Source organism: Dysidea avara, chromosome 11 (genome assembly GCF_963678975.1).
Source record: "Dysidea avara chromosome 11, odDysAvar1.4, whole genome shotgun sequence".
Taxonomy (NCBI): domain Eukaryota; kingdom Metazoa; phylum Porifera; class Demospongiae; order Dictyoceratida; family Dysideidae; genus Dysidea; species Dysidea avara.
Genome location: NC_089282.1, coordinates 27,050,450 through 27,077,763, shown reverse-complemented (window position 1 = coordinate 27,077,763; position 27,314 = coordinate 27,050,450). Strand labels below are relative to the sequence as shown.

The 27,314-nt window shown below is 39.0% G+C and overlaps 3 protein-coding genes across 3 annotated transcripts; 1 reads left to right on the top strand and 2 right to left on the bottom strand.

The window, feature by feature from the left end:
- The first annotated feature begins 4 nt into the window (after positions 1 to 4).
- Positions 5 to 2,114, top strand: LOC136238099 (COMM domain-containing protein 1-like). The gene is made up of 5 exons (XM_066028429.1): positions 5 to 174; positions 225 to 337; positions 383 to 445; positions 1,775 to 1,912; positions 1,963 to 2,114. Exons 1-5 carry the CDS (start codon positions 39 to 41, stop codon positions 2,065 to 2,067), a joined length of 555 nt encoding a protein of 184 aa, XP_065884501.1. The 5' UTR covers positions 5 to 38; the 3' UTR covers positions 2,068 to 2,114.
- Positions 2,012 to 5,860, bottom strand: LOC136238097 (small ribosomal subunit protein uS5m-like). The gene is made up of 12 exons (XM_066028427.1): positions 5,716 to 5,860; positions 5,546 to 5,665; positions 5,106 to 5,228; positions 4,905 to 5,060; positions 4,358 to 4,465; positions 4,280 to 4,314; positions 3,936 to 4,023; positions 3,840 to 3,886; positions 3,306 to 3,363; positions 3,198 to 3,260; positions 3,008 to 3,144; positions 2,012 to 2,253 (listed from the first exon to the last, which is right to left on the bottom strand). The coding sequence occupies exons 1-12, from the start codon at positions 5,762 to 5,764 to the stop codon at positions 2,062 to 2,064; spliced, it is 1,176 nt and encodes a 391-aa protein (XP_065884499.1). The 5' UTR covers positions 5,765 to 5,860; the 3' UTR covers positions 2,012 to 2,061.
- Positions 5,818 to 26,944, bottom strand: LOC136238094 (pleiotropic regulator 1-like). The gene is made up of 15 exons (XM_066028423.1): positions 26,789 to 26,944; positions 26,605 to 26,714; positions 26,418 to 26,539; positions 26,317 to 26,367; positions 23,492 to 23,570; positions 22,623 to 22,668; positions 22,484 to 22,570; positions 22,338 to 22,430; positions 21,664 to 21,813; positions 20,277 to 20,378; positions 20,134 to 20,226; positions 19,967 to 20,085; positions 6,453 to 6,592; positions 6,206 to 6,399; positions 5,818 to 5,968 (listed from the first exon to the last, which is right to left on the bottom strand). Exons 1-15 carry the CDS (start codon positions 26,792 to 26,794, stop codon positions 5,909 to 5,911), a joined length of 1,452 nt encoding a protein of 483 aa, XP_065884495.1. The 5' UTR covers positions 26,795 to 26,944; the 3' UTR covers positions 5,818 to 5,908.
- Between the last annotated feature and the right edge of the window lie 370 nt (positions 26,945 to 27,314).

The following is a 27,314-nucleotide window of genomic DNA, read 5'->3' as shown; positions in this document are numbered from 1 at the left end:
TAAATGCCCACTGTATTTTAACTGCGCGAAATACTAACATGGCGGCGCCGGCTGCAGTGGATAAAACTCTTTTAGCGTTCCTGAATGGAATAGCCAAGCGAGTATACTTTAAGGATGACAGCATTAGTGATGAGCTATTGAGAACGGAAGTGTTGGGCGGGATTTCTGAAACAGGTTCGTTGCTGATTTTGCTAATACAGCTACGTCACGTGCCTTGGGAGCAGAATTCAACCAGAAGTTGAGGAGATTTCAGTTACTACTAAACAGTATTGCTACTGCAGATATGAATTACAATCAGTTGGACGCCTTCCTGAAGTCTCAGATGCAGAAACGAGAGGTAGGTAAGAATAGTTCTTGTGGTAGTGCCCTAACATCCATATAGGGAGCATTGACTGCTAGCGAGGCAGCTACTATTACAAAGTTCTGGCAGTCACACAAGTCAAAGGTGAGCAAATTGCCTCCAACGTGGAAACAAATTATTGATTTCACAAGGAATGGTGGGTGGTCCCATGCACAAACTATGATAAATTAAATAGGAGCGTGTTCATGGCTCATATATGTATAGTTTCAAAATTAACGGTTCTTGACTAGTGTTTCCACAACAGATTAACTATACTGCATTTTTGGCAGTAGGAAAGGACTCAAGGGTGAATTAAAATACAGAGTGAAAGGGTGATAGTGTAGGCATCTCTGTGCTTACTTTTATGTGCACGGTACCTAAGGGCCATGCCCACTAGACTGTCAGATTGCTTGTGGTGCATTCTCAGGTACCTGAAAATGTGACATGCCTTTCCAGAAAATCTCTGCTCTTTAGACTCTCTTAGATTGGTTTTGGTGCAATTCTTAGGTATCTGAGAATGTGATATGCCACTTCAGAAACTTTTACATTTTAGACTTTTGTAAATTGCTACTCCGATGTATTCTCGTGTACCTGCTGCTCCATTGGTCTCTTAGATTGCTTCTGGTACATTCTGAGGCACTTTCATTTAAACTATTGAAGAGCCATGAAACCCTGTTTTGTATGTTGATGCCCAACATATTGGCTGTCAAAGGTTGATACACTGACATGTTTTCAGGGATTACAATTGTCACTGAGCTTGAATAGTATATATACAAGACAAACCAGAAATAGATAGCTAGCAGTAATGGTTGGTGGATGCTTTGGAGTAGCCAATAGACTGTTTTTAGTCACCTTCCACTCTAGTAGTTTAGCAATGATGAACTAGATATTATGCTTTATTAGTACATTAGGGTGTTCCCCTTTATGGCTTTGCTGATTACACACAAGACAATATTTACAAACCCGAGGTGTGATAACAAAAACTAATAGTCAACTGTGTCCACAGTAGGGATAGCTGTGTTGTACCTTATTACTCACTACAGTAGTTGAGATGTTATTAGCAGCACAGAATGTTAGCAAGGTAGAACATTGTCAGTAGATTTTACACATTGACTACTAATTACTGGGTGAATACAATACGTATTGACCATTGTAAGATATTTCATCATTTTTTAATCCTGAAATTATACCACACAATATATAGTTTTGGTGTTGTCATCTGATCATAAACTAAACAATGTTTGAAACTGATGGTGTACCTAGTCCATTTATGAACAGTGTACAGAGCATGGAGTTGGCTACTTGTCATAGTATGTGTCCCAGATCCCTTAGAAACCTTCTCAACACAACACATCACTTTCCTAGCTAGTAAACAAGCATTACACCTCCTCCAAATGTTGTACTTGTCCACATCAATTACCTGATGAATGTTAGATCCACGACACATTGGTGAAGGACAGCACGTGGGATAATCAGATGAAGAGCCTTAACTGGAGGATTGATGTGTGTACGAAGGCTCGTCATTTGGACCAACTCAACCAACCAACTGCCATTGTAGAAATGAAACTAGAGGTGATCACAGCTTTGTTGTTAGTGTATGTTTTAATGGTGTTACTCTACAGCAAGGGGACTTGATCAGGTTTGAGCTGACACAGCAGAAACTAGAAGGACTATTAGAACAAGTTGATGCTATTGAACAAGCTATTACAACACATTCACAATCATAGTGTTCGTTTGTGTGTATTGTACGGTAGATATGGTGTGTTCATTGTCATTCCAAGTTGTCTAGCTACCTCACTGCTAGCTGTTGTACTGTCAGTGGGTGATGCTACTACCACTGGTCTATTAAACATCTCCTTCCTCATCTCGACCACATGTAACCCGGACTGGTCTGCTAGTGTTTGATGTGGCTTCTGTACATAAGAATGATAAACAAAACTCCTTGTGACAAAGAAAAACAACAACTCAATATTAAGAACAAAAATATTGGTCCCAACAAGCTACTTTCCCTATATTTCACCTCTGAAACACTTCATTGTAGGAAAACTATGCTTGTGTCCAATATATGGAGGTTACAATGGACAAATTTCATAATAATGAAAAAAATCAACTGTTGCCCCTAGCAACCTAAAATTTGCATTTGTAGGTGTCGATGTCTTAAGTCACCTCTCCAAGGTTTAAAAGGATAGCATATGTAAGTCATGAGATATTACATTTTGAAGTTACAATTTTCCCATACATTATCAATGAGAGGGGCAACAGTTGCCCCTTCTCAGTAATCACACAAATCATGGGATTCAAAGAATGTCGTGACCTATACACTATCTATGGAGAGATTATTGTTGACATTCACACCAACAAATTATGTAAAGTTGAGATATGTGTACTTTTGAATTTTTAGTTTCTGCATATGTTGAAATACCTCATTTTTGTGATTGCCCAGAAGGGGCAACTGTAGCCCCTCACATAGATACGTATGGGAAAACCACAAATTTCAAAATGTGATATCTTGACATATATATGCTATCCTTTCAAAATTTAGAGAAGTTACTTTAGACATTATCACCTAAAAATAATGGGAAATTCAGGTTGCTAGGGGCAACCGTTATTTCTATATGCTATAAAGCCTTATTATGGAATTTGTCTATTGTGATATGACACACTCACCTGAGCTAATAGAGCTTTGAATGTTGCTGGTACTAAATTAATAAGTGTCGTTGGTCCAGTGATCTTAGCTCGGATATCTTTTATTCCAGCTAACTCACAAATAGCTGCTATTGCTCGTTGACACCTCAAACCATGACCTGTAAGATTGGAGGGAACTAATGTGATGTCATACACTTGTTGATGTGATTACCAGGTGTTCTCCTCTCCATAGTAACAATGGTCTTACAGAACTTCTCCTTAACACTATGGTAGACTGGACAAGTTGTAACATGACTACACTACGAGGGTGAAGACTTACTAGTGTGGCCATCACAACGATCGATGAAGTACAGTTTTGTTGCAGCCTTGTTCTTAGCCTGTCATGAACCACACAACATAGCAACTTACTACCTTTCCTCAAAACAGGCTCAACACCTTACAGAGACAAGATTTGTGTTAGCCAAATATTGTACTGATAGTTGGTGGTCCTATTATGCTTAAATTAATGCTCAATATTTATACCTCAGTTCTCATGTTATTCTAATAACTGCACTTTATAGAGTGGCTGACTCCAGGCTGAAGCACAGACTGTAAATCCCTACTTGCCAAAATGCCCGTCACAAAAATCGATATACTCTAATAGAACAGTCAGCCACCTGTTTTAGTTACTGACTGTTCTATTAGAATAGAGTATATTGATCTTTTTCTGTGATAATTATGTATTTTGATAAGTAATAATTTATATTATTGCACAACCTATTATGCTCATTATTATGCCAGCATAATTGACGGGTTCCTAGTTTAAGGGGATGGTATACTATGTGTCTATATTACTTGTTTATATTATACTGACCCTGTTGATGGCATCAGATGTCTCATCAGCTTTACCAATAGCAAACCCTATTAAGAGCACACCATCACACAAGGTAATGGAGTGATGTTAACACACCTACTACACCATTATTGTTGCCCACGACAACCAGAGCTCTAATTGATCTTTGTCTACCAGCAGTTGTCTGATGACTAACCCTCGTCACCTACAGGAAGTGTAGATAATCTCTAGTGTGTGTCTTCTATTGGAGTATTAATAGTGGTCCATCTATTATCTGAACTCAGTGAGTGCGTTCAGAATTTCTGATAAAGCTTCTATTGAATTACTCTAATAGAATGCACACCTTACACAAAATACATACTGTAATATATTGTGATAATCATTTTACATCTATTGACTCTATTGCATAGCTGGCCAGCCTATAGTGTAGTGTATAACTCACAAGTAGTTAAAAAGCTCACCTCTATTACAATGGAGTCAAAGTCTCGTAGTTCCCCTAAACATCATATAACAACACAGAGACAACGTTACTATCATACTTCCATCAGGTAGCACAGGGAAAGAGACATGGCGTCCACCCCACGACCTTCCTGTCCATCCTGTCCCTCTTTTGCTCCAGCTGCTCCATGAAGAATCCTTATCATGAGCTAGTAATGATATCAAGATGAGTTATCAGTCACTCAGAGGAGGTCACACATCACAGGGTTAAGGGTTATTTATTAGCTAGGAAAGTAATGTGTTGTGTTGAGAAGGTTAGAGGGGTTCTGGGACACATATGACACAGACATACACGCAATAATATTAGAGTTGTCAATGTTGAATTTTTGAGATTATGAGATAAGTGATATTTACACCAACTCAGGGGTGGATCCAGGTGGGGGGGGGGGGGGGGTTCCATGGAACCCCCCTTTTGAAAGAGCCTCTCTTACTCGAGATCTATGGTGAGGGGCAGCTATTGTCAGCAGGTGATGACCTTTTTTTTTTTTTTTGGTCTTCAACTTACAGCTAGGTTGAAGTTGCAATTCCAAAGGGGAACCCCCCTTTTTAAAAGTCTGGATCTGCCCCTGCAACTGCTTTGTTCCTTACTCAAGCTGTTCTTGAGGAAACGTCCTAATTTCTCCTCATCTTTAGACATCCTATAACCATCCACCTTAGCCTTTACCTTGCCATCCCAGTCCAGCGGGTTACGTGGCAGATGTGGTAGATATCGACTAATCCCAGTCCAGTGGATCTCATCGTGACCTTATTGATATAGTATTGTGTGTAGTGTACTAGTAATAGTGTTACCATAACCAAGCTCCATTACATCCTCCTCCACCATCTTACTGCCTCCCTTCTTACTAGCTTTAGCCCGACTACCTCTCTTCTGTTTCTTCCCTTTCACCCCCAACATCAGCTCCTCATAGCTCCCTGCAACCATATATGGGAATTTGTCATATCTCTGTGATCTTCTACTCTGCCCTGGACCCAGGTTGATGGGTCAAGGGGTATCACTACCAATAGCTATCTGTGACCACGATCAAGATGTGTGACTGATACCTTGATTAATTGATTTTGAAGTGTTTGATAATATAACACATACTTTTGTAATTCTCATTATCTAGCTTGATCACCACTTTTAGGACTTCTTGATCTGCAAAGGTAACTCTTTGATCGTTTTGATCACGGTTCTACAGGACCATTGGTAGTGACTACCCCTGAGAGTACTGTAGTCACGTGAGCCTTACGTCTCTCCAGTAGATTTCTACGCCCGAACACTCGTTCATGTCTAGCCTGTGGCTGATGAATATGTTGACGTGGAGGGGAGTCCTTGTCGGTGGCGTATATACGGACTATTCCACGCCATACTACATCGTGTAATGCAATAAGACGATCAATATATCACGTGACACATTACCTGTACTATTTCTACTGATCTGCAAACATCGTATAAGACTGACACTCATCCCTCGTGTCTGTTGCTGCTGCACCCAACCGTATTTCTAATTGTATTTCAATATTACTTTTATTTCTGATTTATTTAACTACATCAACCGCAAAGTGAGAAATAGACAATTACAGTGAAATGTGTGTGTGTAGTGTTATGTTGTTTAGTATCTTTTCCTCTTCAACACATCAGCCTTCCAGTTGATCGGATGTGTCTCCTCAGTCTATAAAAGAATAGTGTAACAAGAGCTATTGAGTAGCCATGAATGAAGTGATCAAGATGTCTTTACAAGAGTTTATCGAGAACACTAACTTGTATCATTTACTAGATGTTAGATTGTCAATTCCCAGCAATAAAAAAGGGCTTCATTGGGATCAAGACTTTTGATCACTTCATTTGATTTTGATTATGTTCACAAATGGTTTTGACACCCTTGATGACACCCTTGATCATAACTTACTGCTGTCTCATCTTCCTTGTATATCTTGATGGTCTTGTCAGCCTCAGCTGTGATCAGTCGACAACCACTGAGGTCAAATGTAGTTGCAAATATTCCAGCTTCGCTGTCCAGGGAACCTGGCTGAGCTATCGTCTGTTGTTTTTGAAAGTTGTAGCCCGTTTTCCAATCCCAGAAGTGTATTGTTCCATTATCAGCTGTGGGGAAACACATCGGTACAAAATGGCCACTGGTTATTGTAGTTACTAACCTGCTGATACCAGCACTCCATCCTGGTTCACTGACAGAGAGTTCACTATACTCTGGTGACCCGACAAGTTTTGGATGAAATTGCCATCAGGGAATTTCCACTGTTTAATATTATCTGGTGATGCTGATGCAAACGAGAAACTGTGTGAGGAGGAGAATGAAATCAATAAATTGTACAATTTATAATTCAACACAGGAATGTGACAACACAAGTCATAGAAAGATATTTGTTATAATGTTACAAATTTTAAACTAGAGTAGGGACCAATAAAAAGTAATGCACAGTATGGATATTCACTTCTTTTTGTGTTACAGTAATTTGCTGTCATAATATACTAACTCAAGCTTGTTGCAGTACTTTTTATTGGTCCCTACTCTAGTTTAAAATTCCTAATCTTTTCTTATACTTGTTTGTGTTCCTTTTATAGAACTGGTGATCAATCTACGTAACTAGTTTGTTTCATAAAGATGAATTGATGTAGCTATGGGAAGTCAATCAAAGAAGACACCATCACTTTTTTCATTGAACATAAACTGCAATTTTGCACATATTTAGGTGTACTGATACAACAATAACAAGTGTTCATAGAATGAAATATCTTAGCAAAAAGAACTCACACCACAAAGCAGTGTTGAGAAATTAAACCATGCCAACTATTAAATCAGTATGTGCCTGTTCTACTTTGCTAAGAATAAGTTCTTATCCACCCGTCATCTGGAACAATCAGTTGAAGTCAAACACACAAGAAACAAGCGTACCAGCACAGAAAGTCGAGCAGCACGTACTAAATAAATTAATAGCAGGAAGCCACTAATGCATTATTATGAATAAATGAGCACCTTGAATTGTCAGCGAAAAGAAGTGGGCACAAAGGAAAGACCATGATGTGTGTATTGTACATACTGTGGATAGTGAAAAGGCACATCTCGGGATGAAGCGACATCAAACAGTGAAGAAATCAAGCTCATAGCTATATCCATTGATGAGTTATGCTTGGCTGAAGGAATCAGTTAGTCAGAATAAAATTTGGGGTTGGTCTGAAGACATTTTTGGGCTTGGCTGTATACGGCCAAGTTGTCATGGAGGGAACTGGTTTTAGGATGATATTTTGGCTGGAAAAGCCCAGTTCTGCATGATCCCTACTATACACTATATGATAGTACCATACTGTATGATATAAGCTACATGACAAAATTGACTTGGTAAAAAATTGACTCCTCCCTTTTCCCGATGCAAAAAATATCAAAGTGTTTGAGTGTATGTACTATTAGAGTGTTTCACTGAAGGAGTCCAGAGAGTGGTGGTCAGGCCATCCATCGACCACACCGGAATGCAGTGAATGTTCTGAATTTGTGAAATGACATCTGAAGGCTATTTTGTATATATGAAGTCTTTTTCTCAAGGACATATCCCGGTAATAATTGTGTTACAGTACCACTTCATGTTAGTCTATGATACTATACTACGAATAGTGAAGCAATTTTGATTGTAATTGCTAATGGAAAATATCACATGACCAATTAGGAGATGATTGACTAGAACTCACACAAACAACACAACATATCAAGTGACAGTGGCTATATTATCTACTAATACTCTATATTTACTGAATGCTCTATTAGAGTAATACAGTCTATTCATGTTCAAGTATAATAGCTGACAACTGGTCCAGGCCAACGGGCTCCAGCCCAAAGCTCTGTATACTGTATATTTTCAAAGGCAGAAATTTCAATATGCCATTTTGATCAAGCTGCAAATTAGACAGAGAAAATTTCATGGGTAGCTGAAAATTTCATGGGTAGCTGCCAATCCATGAAAATCACAAAATTTTCCCCCTTGCCATATAGTATAAAGTATATGTAATCTGAACACATATTGAGGAACTGTGTGTTCTGAGGTTAACTGAGGAACTGTGTGTTCTGAGGTTAACTGAGGAACTGTGTTTCCTGTTTGTGTTTTTGGGAGAAGGGATTTATGCACAATCATTAAGCAAAATTTTGTGATGTGCCTTTTGTTTCAATTTTACTATTTTGCTGTAGATACAATCAACTCAATTTATATCTTTCGCATACAAACAATTGGCCCAATTTTTATGCTGCAGTACAAGAATTGGTCCAATTTTCATAACACAAAATATTGGCTTGATATTGCAATGCTTCAGAAAACTTTCTGAGTGACATAATGATACTATCGAGTGTAGGCTCAAAACAATGTGGTATCAGTGAAGTGTGTTGTGTAAGTGTCAAACTTGTCACAGTGAAGGTTACTAGTGTCTCTATTCTGGCTGAAGAATATGGCGGAAGGAAGGAAGGGTTAGTTTCCTGTACATATATACTGAGTATGCTACAGCCTAGCTGACAGTGAAGTTTAACTGATTTAGAAATTGTAATGTAAACCCATTCTCCAGTCTTTTAGGGTAGCAAATATTAAAATGTTGGAGAAAATAATATAAAGGCAGGAAGTTCCAGGAACAATGAACGGATGCAGTGACAAGGGATGGATGACAATGGACCATGTTTAACAGGGGTTAATCTAGGGGGGAGCGGGGGGGCACAGGCCCCCTCTGGGTTAGCTATTGCCCCCCCTAGGTTTATACCTAAAGCCTTGAGAAATGGAAAGGTTCCAAAGTTATCCAAAGGTCAATATTCAATGGCATCACAGTAAAATTTCACCAAAATTGAGTATATTTACACCAAAATTTTCCTGGGGGAGCATGCCCCCAGACCCCCCTAGAATCCGAAGCAACTTACTTCGCCCCCTCTAGGTTTATATTCTGGGTTGAGCCCTGGTTAAGTGATCATTTCCTCACCAATTCTGTGAGTGCCCCAACCTTTGTTGTGATTCTCAATGGGCACAGTACACATAACCAACCAGAAGTTATTCGTTATGCCAGAGATAAATCCTATGCCTACCACCCCATACAACACACAAAACTCAGCCACTTGATTGTGTGCTGTTTCCCCCTTAAAACTCAGTGGTGAAAGGTTGCTCATGATTTCTTCAATCAAATCCTGGTCATGTTATTACCAAGTTCAATTTCAGTAGCTTGTTTGCAAAGGCCTGGGTAGCTGCAATAACCCCAGCAAATCTTATTACTGGTTTAAAGCCTGTGGTGTATATCCATTTAACTGTTCAGCTGTTGGAAGGATCCAACCTCAGCTAATGGAGGCAATGGGGTGGTAACAGTGAATCTTCTGCAACTGTTACTGATGGTGGTAGTGTTGAAGATGTTGTAGAGATCAAGATGTTGTAGAGATCAAGATGCAGCAAGACAACATTTCACTGCAGAACAGGAAGCTTTATTTGAGAAACGAGTTGAAGAGGGGTTTGATGCATGTTCCGACCAACAGTTGGCTTAACTTGAATCATCCAGAGCACATTGTAGGGAATTTGACACCTGACAACCTCTCAGGTAGCAGTGTACCAGTTACCTGTGACAGTGAAATGCCGTCCTCTAGCAGTGTCCCCACAAGTAACAGTGTCGCAGTGATGCCGTCCTCTAGCAGCAATGTCATTGTGCTCAGTGAGGAGCTGACCTATAACAATTTGAGTAAGTTGTCACCTGGTAATAAGGAAGCTGTAAGAATGTGTGTTAATTTTACTAGGGCCTACGTCATCATTATTAAATTATCAGATTTTTTGGTGTGTCCTGCATTGGCTACTTCTGCTGTACCAAAGAGACCTACTACTCATGCACGACTTCTTACGAGCAGTGATGAAGGTCTACGATTACTTGAAAAGAAACAGCAAAAGAAGGAACTGGAAAAAAGGATTAAAAAGCTGCAAAGAGAAGGAGAGAGAAGAGTTACTTCAGAAGAAGAAAGAAGAGAGGGCTAAAAAAGCTGAGGAAAGAGCAAGGAAGAGAATGCTAAAGCATCAAAAAGAAAACCTAATAAGAGCAAAACCTTCATGATGTAGCTACATCCCTCTACACCTGAACCATTTCTATCCATAGTTAAGCCATACCCCTCAATACATATAGATACCACAGCAGGGCCAGTAACACAGAGATCTTACTCAGATGGAAATGGTGAAAACACAGATGACAACGTGTGTTGTATGTGCTTTGTCCACTATGATGATGATGTTATCAAAGGTAGTGGATGGCTACATGAAGAAATCAACTGGAATTTGGTGTTGAAGTAGTTTAGTGCAGCATGATGTGGCTTAAAAGTGGGCATAGTTATAGTACACATGTAAACGAAGGGAGTGTAGTGGTCGATGATACATCTACCAAATTTATAAGCCTGGTGGATAGAAGGTATCGGTGGTTGGTCCATTACATGTACTTGGTTTATCTCACAGTATTTTTAACCAGACCAAGTGATGAAGAAGGAGATTGGGACGGAAAACTAGAAGGATAAAGGAGTCTGATGGACCCGCTGAGCATTTTCCATCACAAGTTGTAAAGGACTTTCGAAAATTGCGAGATCATGTAAATTATTAGCATACTATCAACTACGTAATCTGTTAGTAACTCGAGCCGCCATATTGGATGTGAATGAAACAAAGTGTTTCCTATATATGCAGTTGAGTGAAGAAGCAAGTTTGTTTGAATGCTAGTAATAAGTAATAGTAGCGATAAGTTACAGTTCAGCAGAAGAGATTTACATGGCGGTATAACTTTTTCCACAGATTTTGTTTCTCAGTATCATTGAGAGGCATTAACCCTTGAACTTCACTGTGGTGATAAATGTATTTATATTTTCCTTTCTTTCCGTTAGCTATCTTTCTGAAAGTTCCAAGAAGATGATGATTAATTGTGTTACTTATGGATGTACCAACCATCAAAGAGGTTACAAATATGATTTCATTGTTTCCCTGCCAATTTAAACAGACGAGAAGCTTGGGATTCGAAGAGAATGCCAGCGTGCCAACCGACAAAACCTTGGCATGCTACAGAATCAGTCGCCTGTGTGGTGCACATTTTGTTGAAGGTAGCTAGTTAAATGTTGTTACTTGCACGATTGCAATTCTATAAGTAAACCATCTTTAGATCCAACTCATGTAGACTATGTTATTTTCATTTACTACTGAAGAAAGAAGGACAGAACTTCTAAAACATAAAACAGTAGTATCAATGAAGAAGAAAGGCTTCAGCATCAGAAGAAAGCCCCAGTAAGGATAACTGTTTGACCCATTGGGGAGCAGGAGATAACATCAGCTGATAATGCTGAGGTTCATGGTGATGATTTGCAGCAAACCGAAGGGTGTCACATGTTGAGCAATTGCAAGCTGGAAAATATTGTTGAACTGGAGAATGACGATGGTGGTGATGATGATGGTGGCTTAGTGCCACAATGTAGTGAGCATGTTGTAGAGGACAAATGCTGCTTAATGAGGCATTTCAGGAAATTGAGTAGCTTAAAGTCTGGAGAGAAGCAAGGTGTAGGGAATTAGAAGGGTCACTGTAGAATTTTTAAATAAACAAACATGTTCAAGCCAAAATCAAGGAATTGGATACAAGTTAACAAGAACCGACTACACAGGTAAAGGAGGAATACACAAAGAAGAAGTTAACACAAGCGTGGAAATTCTTAAATCCAAAACAATTGTTATCATTTGACTTTTAATTGGCTTATTGGTCACCACAATGACACAATATCTTTGGCAGAGCATATCAGGACAGACAGATAAAGGAACTGCTGCTGAATTTACTGCAGAGATGAGAAATGTTCAGATAGATTTAAGCAAGCAGATGGAACAAGTCAACAAAGAATACTAATTTAGAAGCATAAAATGCTGAATTGAAAGAAAACATTGAGGGGGCACTTCATGTTCAACAACAGAAGATGTCATTGAAGCATAAGCTGTGAAAGATATGAACAGAACTAGAGTCAAAATGATATCTCAATGAATGTTCTTCAAGACAATGAAAATATGGTGAAGTTTTATACATGAGATTACCTGATCATGACACTTTGAAAGCTGTTATTGATTTATGCTGTGATTGTTTACCATCCACCACTGAGCATGGCTGCCATAAATTGACTAACCATACTGAAGTTGACCATATTGAAGCTCCAACTCAATCTTAAAAATGCAGACTTGGCTTTTCGATTTGGCATAACAGAATCTACTGTGTCTAAGATAATTCACAAATGGCTAAATATTTTATACATTGCACTGAAATTTTTGATTTGCTGGCCAACCAGGGAAGAAGTACGAACCACACTCCCCGAGTGCCTTTGATCAAAGTTTGGTAAGACTGTAGTAATCATAGATTGCACTGAAATATTCATTGAATGAGCAATGAACTTTTTGGCAAGATCCCAGACGTGTTCAAATTACAAATGCCATAATACAATCAAACGTTTAATTGGGATTACTCCACAAGGGACAGTATCGTTCGTATCGAATGCACGGGGAGGAGGCAGGGTGTCAGACAAGCAAATTACACAAGAGTGCGGACTGCTACAACTTTTGTTACCTGGTGACTTAGTCCTGGTGGACAGAGGATTTAACATCTATAAACTTGTTGGTATACGTACTGCCATCATCTACCAAAGGGAAAGCTCAGTTATCATATAAAGTACAGGACTGGCTGTCATTAGGATCCATGTTGAAAGGTTGCTTGGTGTCATTAAGCAGAAGTACACAATATTGGAAGGGACTCTACCAATAAGTTTATAATGGCAGATAGTGCTGACATCAGCAGATAAACTGATGGTGATTTGCTATGCATTAGTTAAATTTATGTGAACCTATAGTGCCAATTAATTAGAATATTAATAATGTACAACAAAACCAGCAACTAGACACATTGAACATGTGTATTACTGTATTATTCTATACCACTTCCCACGTGGAGCTCTCTTTATGTGTATGCAACTGTAGTGAAACCACTGACCACTAGCACAGTTATCATTATCACAACATATCGTTTCAGTGCCATCATCTGTCCCATTGCAGTAACAATACATAGTGTTGTCAGAACTTGCACTGTGAGTGCTGCCTGCACAAGACATGTCTTCACTGGTACCTGCAATCAGTATGACTGCTGAGATCACTTCTCCACTAGATGATGGTGCACTATCCGTTATGTCCTGTCTTGGTTTGTTAACCAACACCATATAATCTCTGGTAGTATAGCCTGTTCAATCAGGGTGCTGGCTGCAATCACGCTTTCTTCAAAAATTACTCATCTGCTAGGATTCCTTCCATGATGATCAGTCTGATTATGTTATATGTGCAAATAAAGTGGTTTGGTATTTTCACCAAAACCCTAACCCTAACCCTAACCACTTTTGCAAAACAAACAATATCACTACTGCTGCTGGTTCACACCAAAGGGTGTGGCTAGGGAAGCCACTCAAGAAATATATTTTTTTTGTTATGTTCTTAGAGTTCTGATCCCTTTGTAGACATTATAAGGTGCTAACGCTGCTCTAAAGTCAAGTCGTTGCTAACAAACAGTTCAAAGTCCTGGTCAAACTTCATCACACCAGCAACCACTTGATGAATACATGATGAATACAAGAAGTTCTGGAGCTGGCTGGTATTCATGTAGAACTCTCAGGAAAAAGGTGACTGTTTCAGAGCAGCAGGATCACAACAAACCACTTCCTGAAGGTTACTGATTAGGAGATTCCCATGTGATCATCTCGTTTGGTAGTCTTTCAGTGACTTAGCAGTCTGCTAACATGATATTAGCAAAGAAGCCACATTTAACTATTAGGCTATAACTACAGCATATACAGTCCTGAAAATGTGAGCAATTTTGCCAATTGTAAAACTTCAACCACACATATTCTGTACTGCAAATAATTTGTTATACGGAAATAGGAGCTCATCGAGTCCAAGCCTGACGGAAATGTTGGTAGATATTTGTACAATGACTTGTGTGTTTATTTTAGATGGCTCGTGTATTGCAGATGAAGTTGCAGAAACAGAAAAGGTATAACCTGTTTAACAAGTTCTGATGAGATTTCAATGGATGGAAGTGTTCTGCTCATTTCATGATTATTTCATTTCAAACTGAAGGGAAAGTAAATGCTGGGCACCTGCTTTCATGAAAAATACTTTAAAACAAATATTTGTATCTATGTTTGTCTCTCCTACACAAGTGAGCAAAACATTATTTCCAGTGTGTAAGATGTGAAGGCTATTGTATACGTACAGTGTAAAGCCGGTGTGTATTCATTAACTTTTTAAACTGAACAGGTATAATGTCTGCATTGGTTGATGTCTCCACTACCTCTCTACCAACTGATGAAGACCTTTGGATATAATCCACAAGAGATAGAGCAATATAATTATTAAGTTGTGAAACTGAACAAAGTACAGTAGTATTACAGCAATGATTACCGCTTGTTTGTAGGTGATAAAATAGCTGAGAAGGATAATGGCCCCCAGGTAGATACAGTCCTGGTGCTAATGGATTCTCCATCAATGAAGTCTATAAGAAAAGGATAGTATGGCAGTGACACAAGATGCCAGTGAGCTGATTCCTTTCAAAAGAAATTGTACGAGTTTAAATATGAGGTCAAATGCACCTGAAAAATTTTACATGGTCAGACAAAGATATAGTGATAAGAAGATTACTAGCACAGGTTTCTGCTAAAGAGAGTGATGTACGGAATGAGATTTGGCAAGTTGTAAGTTTTGATCCCAGATGTGAGCGAGGTTGGCTCTGCTGATTAACACCATTACACATGGCAGGGAAGCAGTCCCACGGTACAAACAAGGTTTTGAATGAGATGGTAGAGCAGTTAACGAACTAGCAGGATTGGGTGCTATTTATATCCACTTGACAAAATCTCCATACATCTCTAGTAGTAGTACTAGTTCCATACCTAGAACAGTTGTCATCTCTCCTGCAAGTATACCCACTACCACTTCTTATGTATGTACCAGACAGCAAGTAATGTCCACTACTGTTCCTTCCAGAGCAAGAGTGATGCCCACTGTGACAACTTGCAGTTGAGTCTCCCAGAACACCAGCCATGTTCACTGTGATACCTGCTGCTATGACTACCAGAGCACCACTGTAGTACCAAGATGGAGTTGGAGATAATACACCTAAAGATGCTATTGGACCCCAATGCCAGTGACATACCATTGCTCCCAATAACGGACTAATTTAATTATATATTACATATGTTACACAGTCGAGGGGGGAGTCATGCAGAGCCACTCAGAAATTTCCACCCTCGTTTTGTCTTACTTTTTTTTGCCAGAACATGATGTAAAATGACTAATATGACATCATCTGATGATAATACCTACTCTTGTACAATAAGCAATGATGGAGGTAGTGTAACATCAGTTCAACTAACAGTGCAAGAATATGCATCGATGATGTTTCCATTAATACTGCTAGCTCTTTGACAACAGCAGACTCTTTTATCCTCATAGATTGTATGTTTTATGCTAAGTTAGAATTAGATGATTATCTGTTGGGAGATCACTTTTATGCCACTTTTAAGGCTTCAGTCTTGTCATCTTGTAAGTCCTACACACCAGAACTCACCATCACAACCTTATTCTGGGTGAGCTGCTGATCAGCCAGTACCTTGTGTAACTGTTGATGATGTGGGATGAAAGTAAAATGTACTATTGAATTAATTATGACATGCTAAATTTAAGTTATCAATGATTGTTCTTTCACAGCTTGAGACAGCACCACCAATGAGATGTTTGCTTCATTATAGATAGAAATTGTTTAACTTGATGGAGAAGAGTGGTTGTGATTCTGATTTGAGGCGTATGCTAGCACACTGCTTTCAGGTATCAAAAACACCGGTGGATATATTAGAGACTATTGTCTGCATGAGGTACTACACTGGAGGAAGCCATTCCTCGACTCATTCGGTGATGGTTTGCAGGTTCTAGAAGTGAGGGATATTGTGATCTGTCACTTCACAGATGTGTTTTATGGTATTTGCTTTTATCTGGTGAAGTGACACCATAAGATGTGCCATCCTACATGAGAGTGGAATAAAGGAAACCACTAAAGTGTTCATTGAAGATACAGATAGTGATGGTAATATTATGACTTGTGTTAAACATTACTCTGCTTTACATACAGATTTAAAGGCCTTTCTGCAATTTACAACTCGTTGTCCTGTACCAATAGGACAAGTGGTTATAACTGTTGAGGACGATGAAGGAGCTGATGTAATATCAGCCAACACATGTTGAAGACACTACCAACGTGTATTGAAGACCAAACTTTGTTTATAGCTGCCATCACAGCTATAATTGGAGACTAAACTTTAACAATGCCGTGACCCAGCTGTCAGCTTGCTAACATTTTAAGCTGACAACGGACACCAGGGGCGTAGCTAGCTTTCAGCGTTTCCGGGCACAAGGTCCGACTGTCCCCATACAAACTACTTTACAGGAAATACTACCCCATCTCTATGGATTCTTATTACACAATTGCCTTTTTAAAGTGTATATGTGTACCTAGTAAGCTACTAGTGGTAGGAATTGGCTGTCAGTCTACCCGACGTCTAATAAAACTATTCCAGTGTTGTTGTTCACTGAGCAGTTTCACTAAATTGCAGCACTTTTGACTAATGATCGTTCAAATCTTAAAATGTAATCACATGATGCTGGGCATTACATAGAAGTTCACTAATTGAGGGAGAAACCTTGGTAAACGTGATTTTCGATAGCAACTGTTCGCAAGATACTCCAAAAGACAGAAGGGATGCATTTCAGTCTGTATGTGCTAGGGCAGATCACACCATTACCAGGCTCACTGCCTGGGCATCAGCAATGATTGTCTGGACCCCAGCTGTGTAGTGTTGTACAGATAATTGGTTGAATAATCGGTAACAACTGACATTAGCCACTTTGCAAATATCAGTATTAGCAAGAGTATATACCATAGGCGGCGGAAAGGGGGGGGGGGGCTAGGGGGCTTACCCCCCCCCTCAGAATGATATCACACCGAAATTATCTTTCTTGGAGTGGGGCTGAAAACCGTGATAAAGATCGAGATACTCTAATAGAGCAGTCACTCTAATAAAGTAGTCAATGTGTAGTGAGCTATGAAAGGATTTTTATGTAGTTTATCAGCTAGAAATGGTAGCTGGTGAGGTGGAAAGCTCTTGTCAGTTGGTTGCGACCTTTTTTTTTTTTTTTTTTGGTCTCACCTTACCAAACTATAGAAATAAGTCTGGGTCAGCCCAGCCCCCCTTCATATCAACTACTTCCTCCGCTGCTGGTATATACTCTTGGTATTAGGTAACAAAGTGGAAATAATTACTGAAACTCACCATCATTCAGTAAAGATGGTAATGAACATATCAGTGTTGAATGCAGAAAAAACATTGATAAAACATTAAAACTGTTTTGTAACCTTTTCGGCTTGTTTGTCTGTGAAAGTATGGTATAGCAGGCCTATCGGCCACCCACACAATTTGTCAATCGCCCGTCTGAAATCCCGCTAAAAACACTGTTTGATAAGCTGGCTCATAACTACTTGACTTCCTTTTCCATGAAAGAGGCTATCATTATCCCTCTAGGGATCAGCAGGGAGGCAACAAACTAGCATGTGACACAGGGAGAAACATGAACCTGAAAACTATGCTGAATGCAGCAAAAAAACCATACCAGGTGGTGACTTGATCCAGACAGCTTGCAGTCTAGGCAAGTGGCTAATGGAGCCACACAGTCTGGGATTAGTGACAAAGCTGTAGCAGACCTTGTAGACTCTCCCGCCCACGCAATTAATCACATTATCATTACAAATGCAATGTACACACAAAAATTTGGGTGATCCACTCCTCTTCTCTGTTCTGAAGAATTGAGCATATTGACTACAGGAATGGGCAAATAACAGTACTGGATCTGTAAGCCTTCTGGTATACAGGCTCTGCCTTTACCAGGTACTTTAATCATAATCATAATAAATGTGTAACCATAGATAATAGACACCCCTACCTGGATTGGAAGCACACATATAGAGCCCATACAAAAACTACCGGACTATCTGTGTTTCACAACTGAAGTCTTTTTCATTCAAAGATTCTGTTTCACTATCTGGATACAGCTCAGTTGCTTAGTTTGATAGTTTGTTTATTGTGTGGCAACACATTACAAATAGACTATTATACAATATCAGTACCTCATGTGCCATCTGATAAATAGTGGTCATAAATATGCCACAAAATGTCGCTGTGCAGCACAGATTACGTTTGCCTTGTCACAACTTGAAGCCAGCAAGCAAACTGGGTTAGTTCTAGCTACACACTCTCTCAATCTTCTACACTGCACTATTATGTCTGTTTGTCTCAATATCCCTGTAGTAATTGCTGTCCATAGTTAGGGTGATTTCTTTACAGTCCCCATAAAATGTTATCCAATTCATCAGTAAACCTTTAATCTCATAATTAGCTTAATTATAAGGCTCCAAAGTGTAGTCTGGGTAACTTGTAGTGATTACAATATCATTCCATGTATAGCCACTACTCTGAAGAGTTCCACTGTTTCTAAGTTCAACAAATGGTTGGTATTCCCCTAAAACCGCTGAGTTGTGGATGATGGGATACAGATTGCATATTTGGTGGTATGGAGTGTCCTTAGACAACTTGACAAACTCGTGTAAAACGTTGACAATAAAGTGAGAGTAATGAACTTAAACTAATCCCTTCTTCTTCACCAGTACTCATCGTAGATTTTAACCAAGTTAGAAGAGGACTGGCAGACATGGTTGAGATGTGAACGCAAATGTCTCTCACAGCCATTAACCAGTGCTGCACAGCTAACCTAAATGACTGAGGTATTATTTTATTAGTTCCATTGGTACTCATCTCGGATACTCAACTAGCAACATCACCGTTTGTGTCGTGAGGTCTGGTGGTGTGTATCATCTAGAAGTTACTAATGTGATAATTAAAGCGAAGGAAAAAATGATTTACTTGGTTAAAAGCTGTAACATTTATTATTACCTTACTTGATGTGGTGACTATGCTAAATTGGTCACCACTCAATGCCTGAAAACAATGTTTAAGAATAATTGATCATTACACCACTAAAGTGTGGCTACTATTGAAGGTGTGGCTACTATTGAAGGTGCAGTATTTAACTAAGGAAATATGGTAACTAAGGAAATATGGTAACTAAGGAAATATGGTAACTTAATTGTGTGACAAAAATCAGATCAATTTTTGTACAATACAATTTTTATGTCATAAAAATTGGATTGATTTTTTGTGTCATGGCATCCGATCTTTGTTCACAAGAGGTTTTGTCTTTTGGGCCCACAGCATGTATAGTAATTATGAAACAAAAAAGACACACCATATAGCAGTGGTGATGGTGAAAAGTGCAGAGATTTACTGCCGAAACACTTTTTTCATGCAGACACCCTTTTGATCAAACTTTGTACATAACAGTTTGCTTGGAACTCCAAGCTCAAATAAAACACATCACATTAAAAAATGAGACTAAAAATCACAAAAAAACTAGCCTTGTCAATTTAGGTTAGTTGGAAGGACCAGAACACATAGACTTAACTGAACATTTAATAGTTTAACTTGAATATTTAACTACACTCTTACTCATTAGGGTGAAGAGCTACTGCTCTAATGCTCTTTTTGTGGTTAGTGAGTACAGCTTTGGTCTTGCCGGAAGCGAGGTCCCATAATCTTATGGTACTATCATGTGATCCAGTGATGACCTATAACACATGTGACTAACATGTGACCAACATGTGATCATCACTCACTTGTGGGTTAGCTGCTTGACACCTCACACAAGCCACCGTGTTAGTGTGACCTGTTAACGAGTGTATACAAGCTTTTGTACGCATGTCCCATACCTAATATGGCAATGTGATACATGTCATTCATTGCCTCAGGCACCACTCACCCTAGCACTAGCGTCCCTACCACATGTTACTAATACGTCAATGGTTGGGTGGAGGGCTAGGTCATAGACACCACTCAAGTGACCATGGTAGTGACGAACCACCTGTCATGGTATAACAGTAATAATATTATCTGAAATTAAAATGACTGCTCTATTACAGTATTTGGGTGATGCTCTATATACACAAGTATTTCAAAAAAATTGGAATATATAACTAGAGTAGGGACCATAGCACATCGATAAAAAGTACTGAAACAAGCTGGCGTAGTGCACGATATTAAATCACAGTAAAACAATAAGAAGTGTTACAGGTGTTCAAGATACCATAACGGAAATGCACAGTAGGGATATGACACTTCTTATTGTTTTACTGTGATTTAATATCATGGACTACTCCAGCTTGTTTCAGTACTTTTTATCAATGTGCTGTGGTCCCTACTCTAGTTATAAATTCCAATTTTTTTGAAATACTTGTTTGTTAACTTTTTTTTTGTAAATAATATTATTACGATTGGTGACACATACTGTATTTGAAATGGCGCCGTGCGCCCCAGCTATATCGTCTGAAAAGTGAAATATCTATTACGCTTCGTTGTCAGCTATGCTCAACCCGTTACACAGCAGTACGAATCAAGAGCTGTTCGAAAAGCAACTCTGCAACCCACGCATACCGAAAGAAAGGGTTGGTGCCACGTGCCCCAGTTATATAAATTATCGTCTGAAAAGTGAAGTATCCATTATGCTTCGTTGTTGGCTATGTTCAACCCGTTACACAGCAGTACAAATCAAAAACTGTTTTAAAAACACCTTTGCAAACGAAGTAGCCACTATGAAAAATACGGACGATTTTCGTTACGAAGGGAAGCCATCACGTGCTACCACCAAATCGACACTTTTCGCTGTCAGTAAAGATGAATGGGACACAAAGGAGGACACTGGTAAGTCCATGAAGAATGCATTGTATGTACTATGGTATACCAAAAGGCACCTCTTGGGCTGAAGTGACGTCAAACAGTGAAAAAATAAAGCCCGTAGCCTTAGCCGTTATTGAGTTACGTTTGTCTGAAGACATCAGTCAGTCACTAGAAAATTCCGTTGAATAAAAAAGTTTAAAATTCTGTAGCAACTTGTTGAAAGCGTTTCGGGTCGATCTGAAAACTTGTTTTGGCTTAGTTTTACCTAACCAATACTGCCTCATCATCGTAAGGGAAAATTGAGGATGTTTTTTGGGTGATGTTATTTCGTGGGCCACGCCTACACCTTTGTGGTACTACTATCGTAGTGTATGATACTGTATGGAATGGTTTCAATTATGGAGCCAACACTTTCATCATTGCCTGAGACCATTAGGGTTAACAGGATATACCGTATCACCATGACAACACACCTTATTCATCTCAAGGTCCCAGCACTTCACTTGCTTGTCTTCACCACAAGAGAACAAATATGGCTGCCTTGAGCTGACAGCTAATCCTCTAACAGCACTGATATGGCCAGTGAGTGACAACTTCAACTTGCAACTACCCAGCTCCCAGATCTACGTACAACATGATAAATGTGAGATACAGCTCGTAATATTGGTCCAGTTATAATCAGATTGTTAACAACTTCTCTCAATAACAATATTTTGTTTTGTGTACAAAATTGTCATAATAAATATTTCTACATAAAAACAGTTTACACCTGTATCAAGAGTTAATAATATTGTGCAAAGAATACTTGACTAAAAATTCATATATTTACATGCAACCTGTACATGTGATTTGCAAATAAAAAAAAGCACATTACAATAATATGTTGTAAACAATCGTAAAACAAACAAACAAACAAACAACCCCAATTAGACCACGTTGAAGTGTTGTGAGGCTGCTTTAAACCTCACTTAACAAACTCTCCTAATAAGGACACAATAGAAAACACCTCTATAATAAGGACAAATATTTTGGTCCCAACAGACATACACTCTGATGAGGAAAAATTAGCTAGTGGTCACAAAGCATGCAATTCACAGTATCAACTATTATGACATCATCATTATCACATGAGCAGTAGTGTAATTACCTTAATAGTTCGGTCACTAGAGCCAGTAGCAAACCAACTGTTACTAGGATCAACAGTAACACATCTCACCCATCCTAGATGACCACTGATCACCTGATGTTCACATGAGATCACATGATGTAACACACAAACACTAATATCCATACCCTCATCAGTTTCCATGGAGCATGCCATGTTGGTTTAATAACTGCCGTCCGTCTCACTAGCTGATTATTGCTCACTGTAACTAACTCCTATCATCATAGCATGGTGTTACCATGGATACTAATGTATAGAAACACTTACCCTTGATCTGCCGACAATATCTGCCACAGAATGACCAGTAGATGGACTGGGATAACATGAAGACATATTACATTATGCTATACACTACACAAACAATAGAGATTGATATGACTGTTCTATTAGAGTATTTCTATCAGACAATTCACAAATTTGACACTTTCATCATTCCAGTGAATCTACAAGAATTTAAGCCCATCACAAATTGAGGGACAATGCACACTTAGTTACTGGCAAGTGACACAGCTATCATAATGACATGTAGATTGTTCCTAAGCTAGCAAATATTAATTGGAGTGGCTTTTTGTATGGCAACTTTGTTATTTGTAGCATTAGCAATCATTCATGACTCGACTATTAAGCGGTTTTGGTGAGTTTAAGGTGAGCTAGAGTTGAGGTGAGTGAAGCGAATGTCCCAGAAAAGCCAAGCCAACCCTAAGCTCACCTCAAACTCACCTTCATACAGACAGTGAAAGACATCATTACGCTGCTTAACAGGAAAAACTCAGTTGGCATTAAGGTCGGGTTCAATTTTGGTTTCTTCTCCACCTGGGCGTATTTAACTAGGTTTCGATTGGCTCACATTTACAAGGTATAAATTAAAGGAGGTGGGTAGCTGGTAGCGACACAGCTTAGTGGTAGAATTCTTGAGTTTAAATCCTCCAAAGTGTTGCACCTTTTCTGTTAGGGATCCTTTTTGTCTAAGTTTTAGGTTAGATCTTGTGACAGCCGTATGAATAGCAACGGCCAAATTAATCATATTATACCGACTTAACTAACCATCCAACACACATACAAAAAACTGCTTTGTAGTTAAAATAGCCTGAGACTAGGATTGTGTAGTCTACACTACTACACATACACAAACTCACCTCTGCTTGTCTTGTACTACTATAGGGTTAACAGGTAGTGGGTCAACTGGCACACTGGTCTCCATTGACAATTGAACACCTGCAAAATAACAACAGTTACTATGGCAACAGTGTAACATGAGGTTGTGCAGTGCCAAATACAACAAAACATGAGGGGCTTTGAGTCATCCATATATTTTCACTGGGAAATACCTAACTACCATAATAACTGTATATGGCAAGAAATCTGCAAGGGAGAAACTATTTGAGGTTAGACAACTCCACCAAATAGTGAACATCAAGCAGCTCCTGCTATTTTCATGGACACAAAGTGGATGTAGTAAAAAAAAAAACTGTCAAAAAAAAGTTTATCGCATACGTCTCACAGTCTCACATAGCACATATAGGAACACAATTGGCAGCTAATTCCTCCAGAATATTTGCTAATATCTTTTCCTTTCCCATTGTCAGCACATTTGATCATATGCAATAGTGTTGCCGTCACCAGCTGGTTTTGTTGTCCTTTAAACTGATTATAACGCTACTAGCTAGCAATTCCAGTTCCTCCATACATTACCTGGTAGGTCTGTTCAGCTACTGATCAACACTTCTATACCACATGACCAATGCTAAGTATCACATGACCAATGCTAAGCATCACACAGGAATAACAAGTGTTCGATACTCTCAGCTAACAGATGGTGACCGGTATGTCACATACCTGAAGGACACCTTGATATGAGACAGAAGAGCACAATATGACATTTTGCCAATATTCCAATAACCGATTTTCTTTAACTGTTAAATGTGATTTTATACATCACAAGTACACAAAAAAAATTTCAACTAGAGTAGGGACCATAGCACATCGATAAAAAGTACTGAAACAAGCTGGAGTAGTCCATGATATTAAATCACAGTAAAACAATAAGAAGTGTTATATCCCTACTGTGCATTTCCATTACAGTATCTTGAGCACAGTAGGGATATAACACTTCTTATTGTTTTACTGTGATTTAATATCGTGCACTACTCCAGCTTGTTTCAGTACTTTTATCGATGTGTTATGGTCCCTACTCTAGTTGAAAATTCCAAAAATTTTTGTGTACTTGTTTGTTAACTTTTTGTATTATTATGACTGGTGAACCCACACATACCACATCAAAAGAAAGAAACAGCGTGTGCGCATCCAGCTATCAATTATCGTCTGAAAAGTGAAGTATCCATTACGTTTTGTTGTCAGCTATGTTCAACCAGTTACACAGCAGTATGGATCAAAAGCACCTCTGCAATCAAAATAGTAACTATGAAAAATACGGACGATTTCTGTTACGAAGGGAAGCCATCACGTGCTACCACCAAATTGACACCTTTTGCTGTAAGCAAAGATGAATGGGACACAAAGGAGGACACTGGTAAGTCCATGAAGAATGCATTGTATGTACTGCAGTATGCCAAAAGGCAACTCTCAGGCCGAAGTGACGTCGTACAGTGAAAAAATCAAGCCCGTAGCCTTAGCCATTATAGAGTTATGCTTGTCTGAAGGCATCAGTCAGTCAGTCAGTCAGTCAGTCAGTCAGTCAGGCAGTCAGTCAGTAGAAAATTTCGTTTAATAAATTTAAAAAAAAATCAGTAGCAATTTGTTGAAAGGGCTTCGGGTCAATCTGAAAGCTTGTTTGGGCCTAGTTTTACCTAATCAATACTGTCTCATCGTTGTCAGGGAAATCCGAGGCTGGTTTTTAGGTGATGTTTTTTCATGGGCCACACCCAATCCCTTTGTGGTCCCTACTGAAAAGGTTTAACTTGTGTGTAGTGGCAATAGTGATGTTATAGTAACTGACAACAGTATCAACATTGTGATGAAGGGGAACCTGTTCATAAACACTGCTATTACTGATAAATAGATGGAATAGTCTGTGGCATAAACTGCAGCAAAACACTTAGTAGGCTGCTGAGAGAACTTCAGCACTACAAAATGCAGTCAACACAATATTATGTGCATACATTGCAACATAAACATAGACCCATTCACTCATTGTGATGATATGCTGCCTCACTTCTGCTGACATGAAATTTGAATTTCTGATCCAGACACAATGCTTCACACAATTGTCACAAGACTATGGAGTGTGAATTTGACCACTCAGATGGCAACCCCACAATTCTATGGCACAGCAGATCTAGAGAAAGCCAATAGCCTAAGGCTTGAACAAGAAGCCATCCTAGTCATTCTAGACAAACAAGACCCCATACAATATCCCACACATTGACTGAGACTATCCAACACACAACAACATTAACAGTAGAGAAGTGATGCAGATAAGGGAGACGTGTACAGTAAAAGATATTAGTTGAGATGGGCTTTGTTTTAATGAAAATTAGGAGGCAATGCCAGGCACCAAACAGTCAGAGCACAAAGGCATAGCCAAGCCAATCAGATCTTCCTTGTTGGTGATTAGTCAGAGGACAAAAAAGAGATTATACACCATTGAGCCATACCATCATCATGTATAGTAACATCAACACATTCTGACTCTCTCACACAATCAAAACAACAAGAACTTTAATGAACTGAACATCCTGAAATGATTTAATACACTCCACACAAATTTTGTTTAGCATTCGGAATTATGCAAAAAAAACACGAGTCTATATCAAGTGAACATTTCCAGGTGTGTGGTATACCCAAGTACTAACCTAACACACAGTGAGGCAGAATCCTAGCTTATAGGTAGTCATAGCTAGGCCCATAGCAGCAATAAATAAAGTTAATTTTGTAAGAAGAGATCAAGCTAGAGTGTTTCCACGGTACATACAACACAGATCACAGTACAACAATCACATACCTGGACCACTAGGATATGCTTGTCTGCCAGTAACCATGGTTACCTGGGGACCTACAGTATACCAAGTAATATCAACAAGGTCACACACTACTCTACTCCACCTGTATTGACTGGTTTACTAGCTGGTACACTCCTCAGCCTGCTAGCTGCCTCACTAGGTAACATCACATCTTGTAAGACGCTATACTCATCTCGTACTTTACATGAGACCTTCTGTTGTCGGCTGTGAATGTGTAGGGATTCATTTTATGTTGCAACAACACATCAACAACAACACATCAACAATACCTTTTATCATCTTCACTGACTGGTTGACCCTCTTCTGATAAGAACATATCATGAGTTCGTTTAAGTGATCGAAACACCAACGTGTGTACCGAGTGGCGTACTACTTGTGACTGTGCGTTAATTAGAACACCACGGAAAGCAACAAATCATACTAGTATCACATTCACACTACTACAGCACTCACTTCCATTAAGCTGCTTTGTTGATGGAGTTGTTATCAAGTGACTTCAAACGATTCTACCAAATTCATGTGGTCATGTCTCTGTTAAGCGCCCGCGCTTGATTTTTGTATTATAATCTGGGGCCTCCGCTACGTTTTTTCTTTGCTCTATTTCTGGGCCCCTAGCCGTGTGTAAGGCTTACAAGCCAGAGAGTACTTCATCTGGTGTTGTTAAAAGTTCTTTGTGAAGTTTTTACATATAAGTATCATTGTGATAACAATTTACTCTAATAGAACAGTCACCTAGCTAAATCTATTAAAGCTACAGCTTGAGGTTGTTACCAAACATTTCATAATTAGGGTATCATCAAATAATATAATAGGTCTGTCATCCACAGTACTTTTGAAATAGTCCCACCATCCAAGTTTTCATGGAGTACTAAAGGGTGTCTGTGAGACTTCTCCTAATATGACTATGATGACATCACTGGTGTTGGAGTGACACACTGTCACATGCACAAGTACTGAAGTGTTTGTACTGATCATTAAT

What these genes read in the sequence shown, in the direction of transcription:
- LOC136238094 (XM_066028423.1), bottom strand. An exon ending in GTCAGTGAAGATGATAAAAG is followed by an intron (nt 26,540 to 26,604) that starts GTATTGTTGATG and finishes ACACATTCACAG; the next exon opens with CCGACAACAGAAGGTCTCAT. An exon ending in GTAGCTCTTCACCCTAATGA is followed by an intron (nt 6,593 to 19,966) that starts GTAAGAGTGTAG and finishes CTCCTCACACAG; the next exon opens with TTTCTCGTTTGCATCAGCAT.
- LOC136238099 (XM_066028429.1), top strand. Translation starts at nt 39, where the DNA reads ATGGCGGCGCCGGCTGCAGTGGATAAAACTCTTTTAGCGTTCCTGAAT. An exon ending in GGCAGTCACACAAGTCAAAG is followed by an intron (nt 446 to 1,774) that starts GTGAGCAAATTG and finishes GATGAATGTTAG; the next exon opens with ATCCACGACACATTGGTGAA. An exon ending in TTGTAGAAATGAAACTAGAG is followed by an intron (nt 1,913 to 1,962) that starts GTGATCACAGCT and finishes GTTACTCTACAG; the next exon opens with CAAGGGGACTTGATCAGGTT.
- LOC136238097 (XM_066028427.1), bottom strand. Translation starts at nt 5,764, where the DNA reads ATGAGTGTCAGTCTTATACGATGTTTGCAGATCAGTAGAAATAGTACA. An exon ending in TGTAATGGAGCTTGGTTATG is followed by an intron (nt 5,061 to 5,105) that starts GTAACACTATTA and finishes TATATCAATAAG; the next exon opens with GTCACGATGAGATCCACTGG. An exon ending in TTTCCTCAAGAACAGCTTGA is followed by an intron (nt 4,466 to 4,904) that starts GTAAGGAACAAA and finishes TATCATTACTAG; the next exon opens with CTCATGATAAGGATTCTTCA.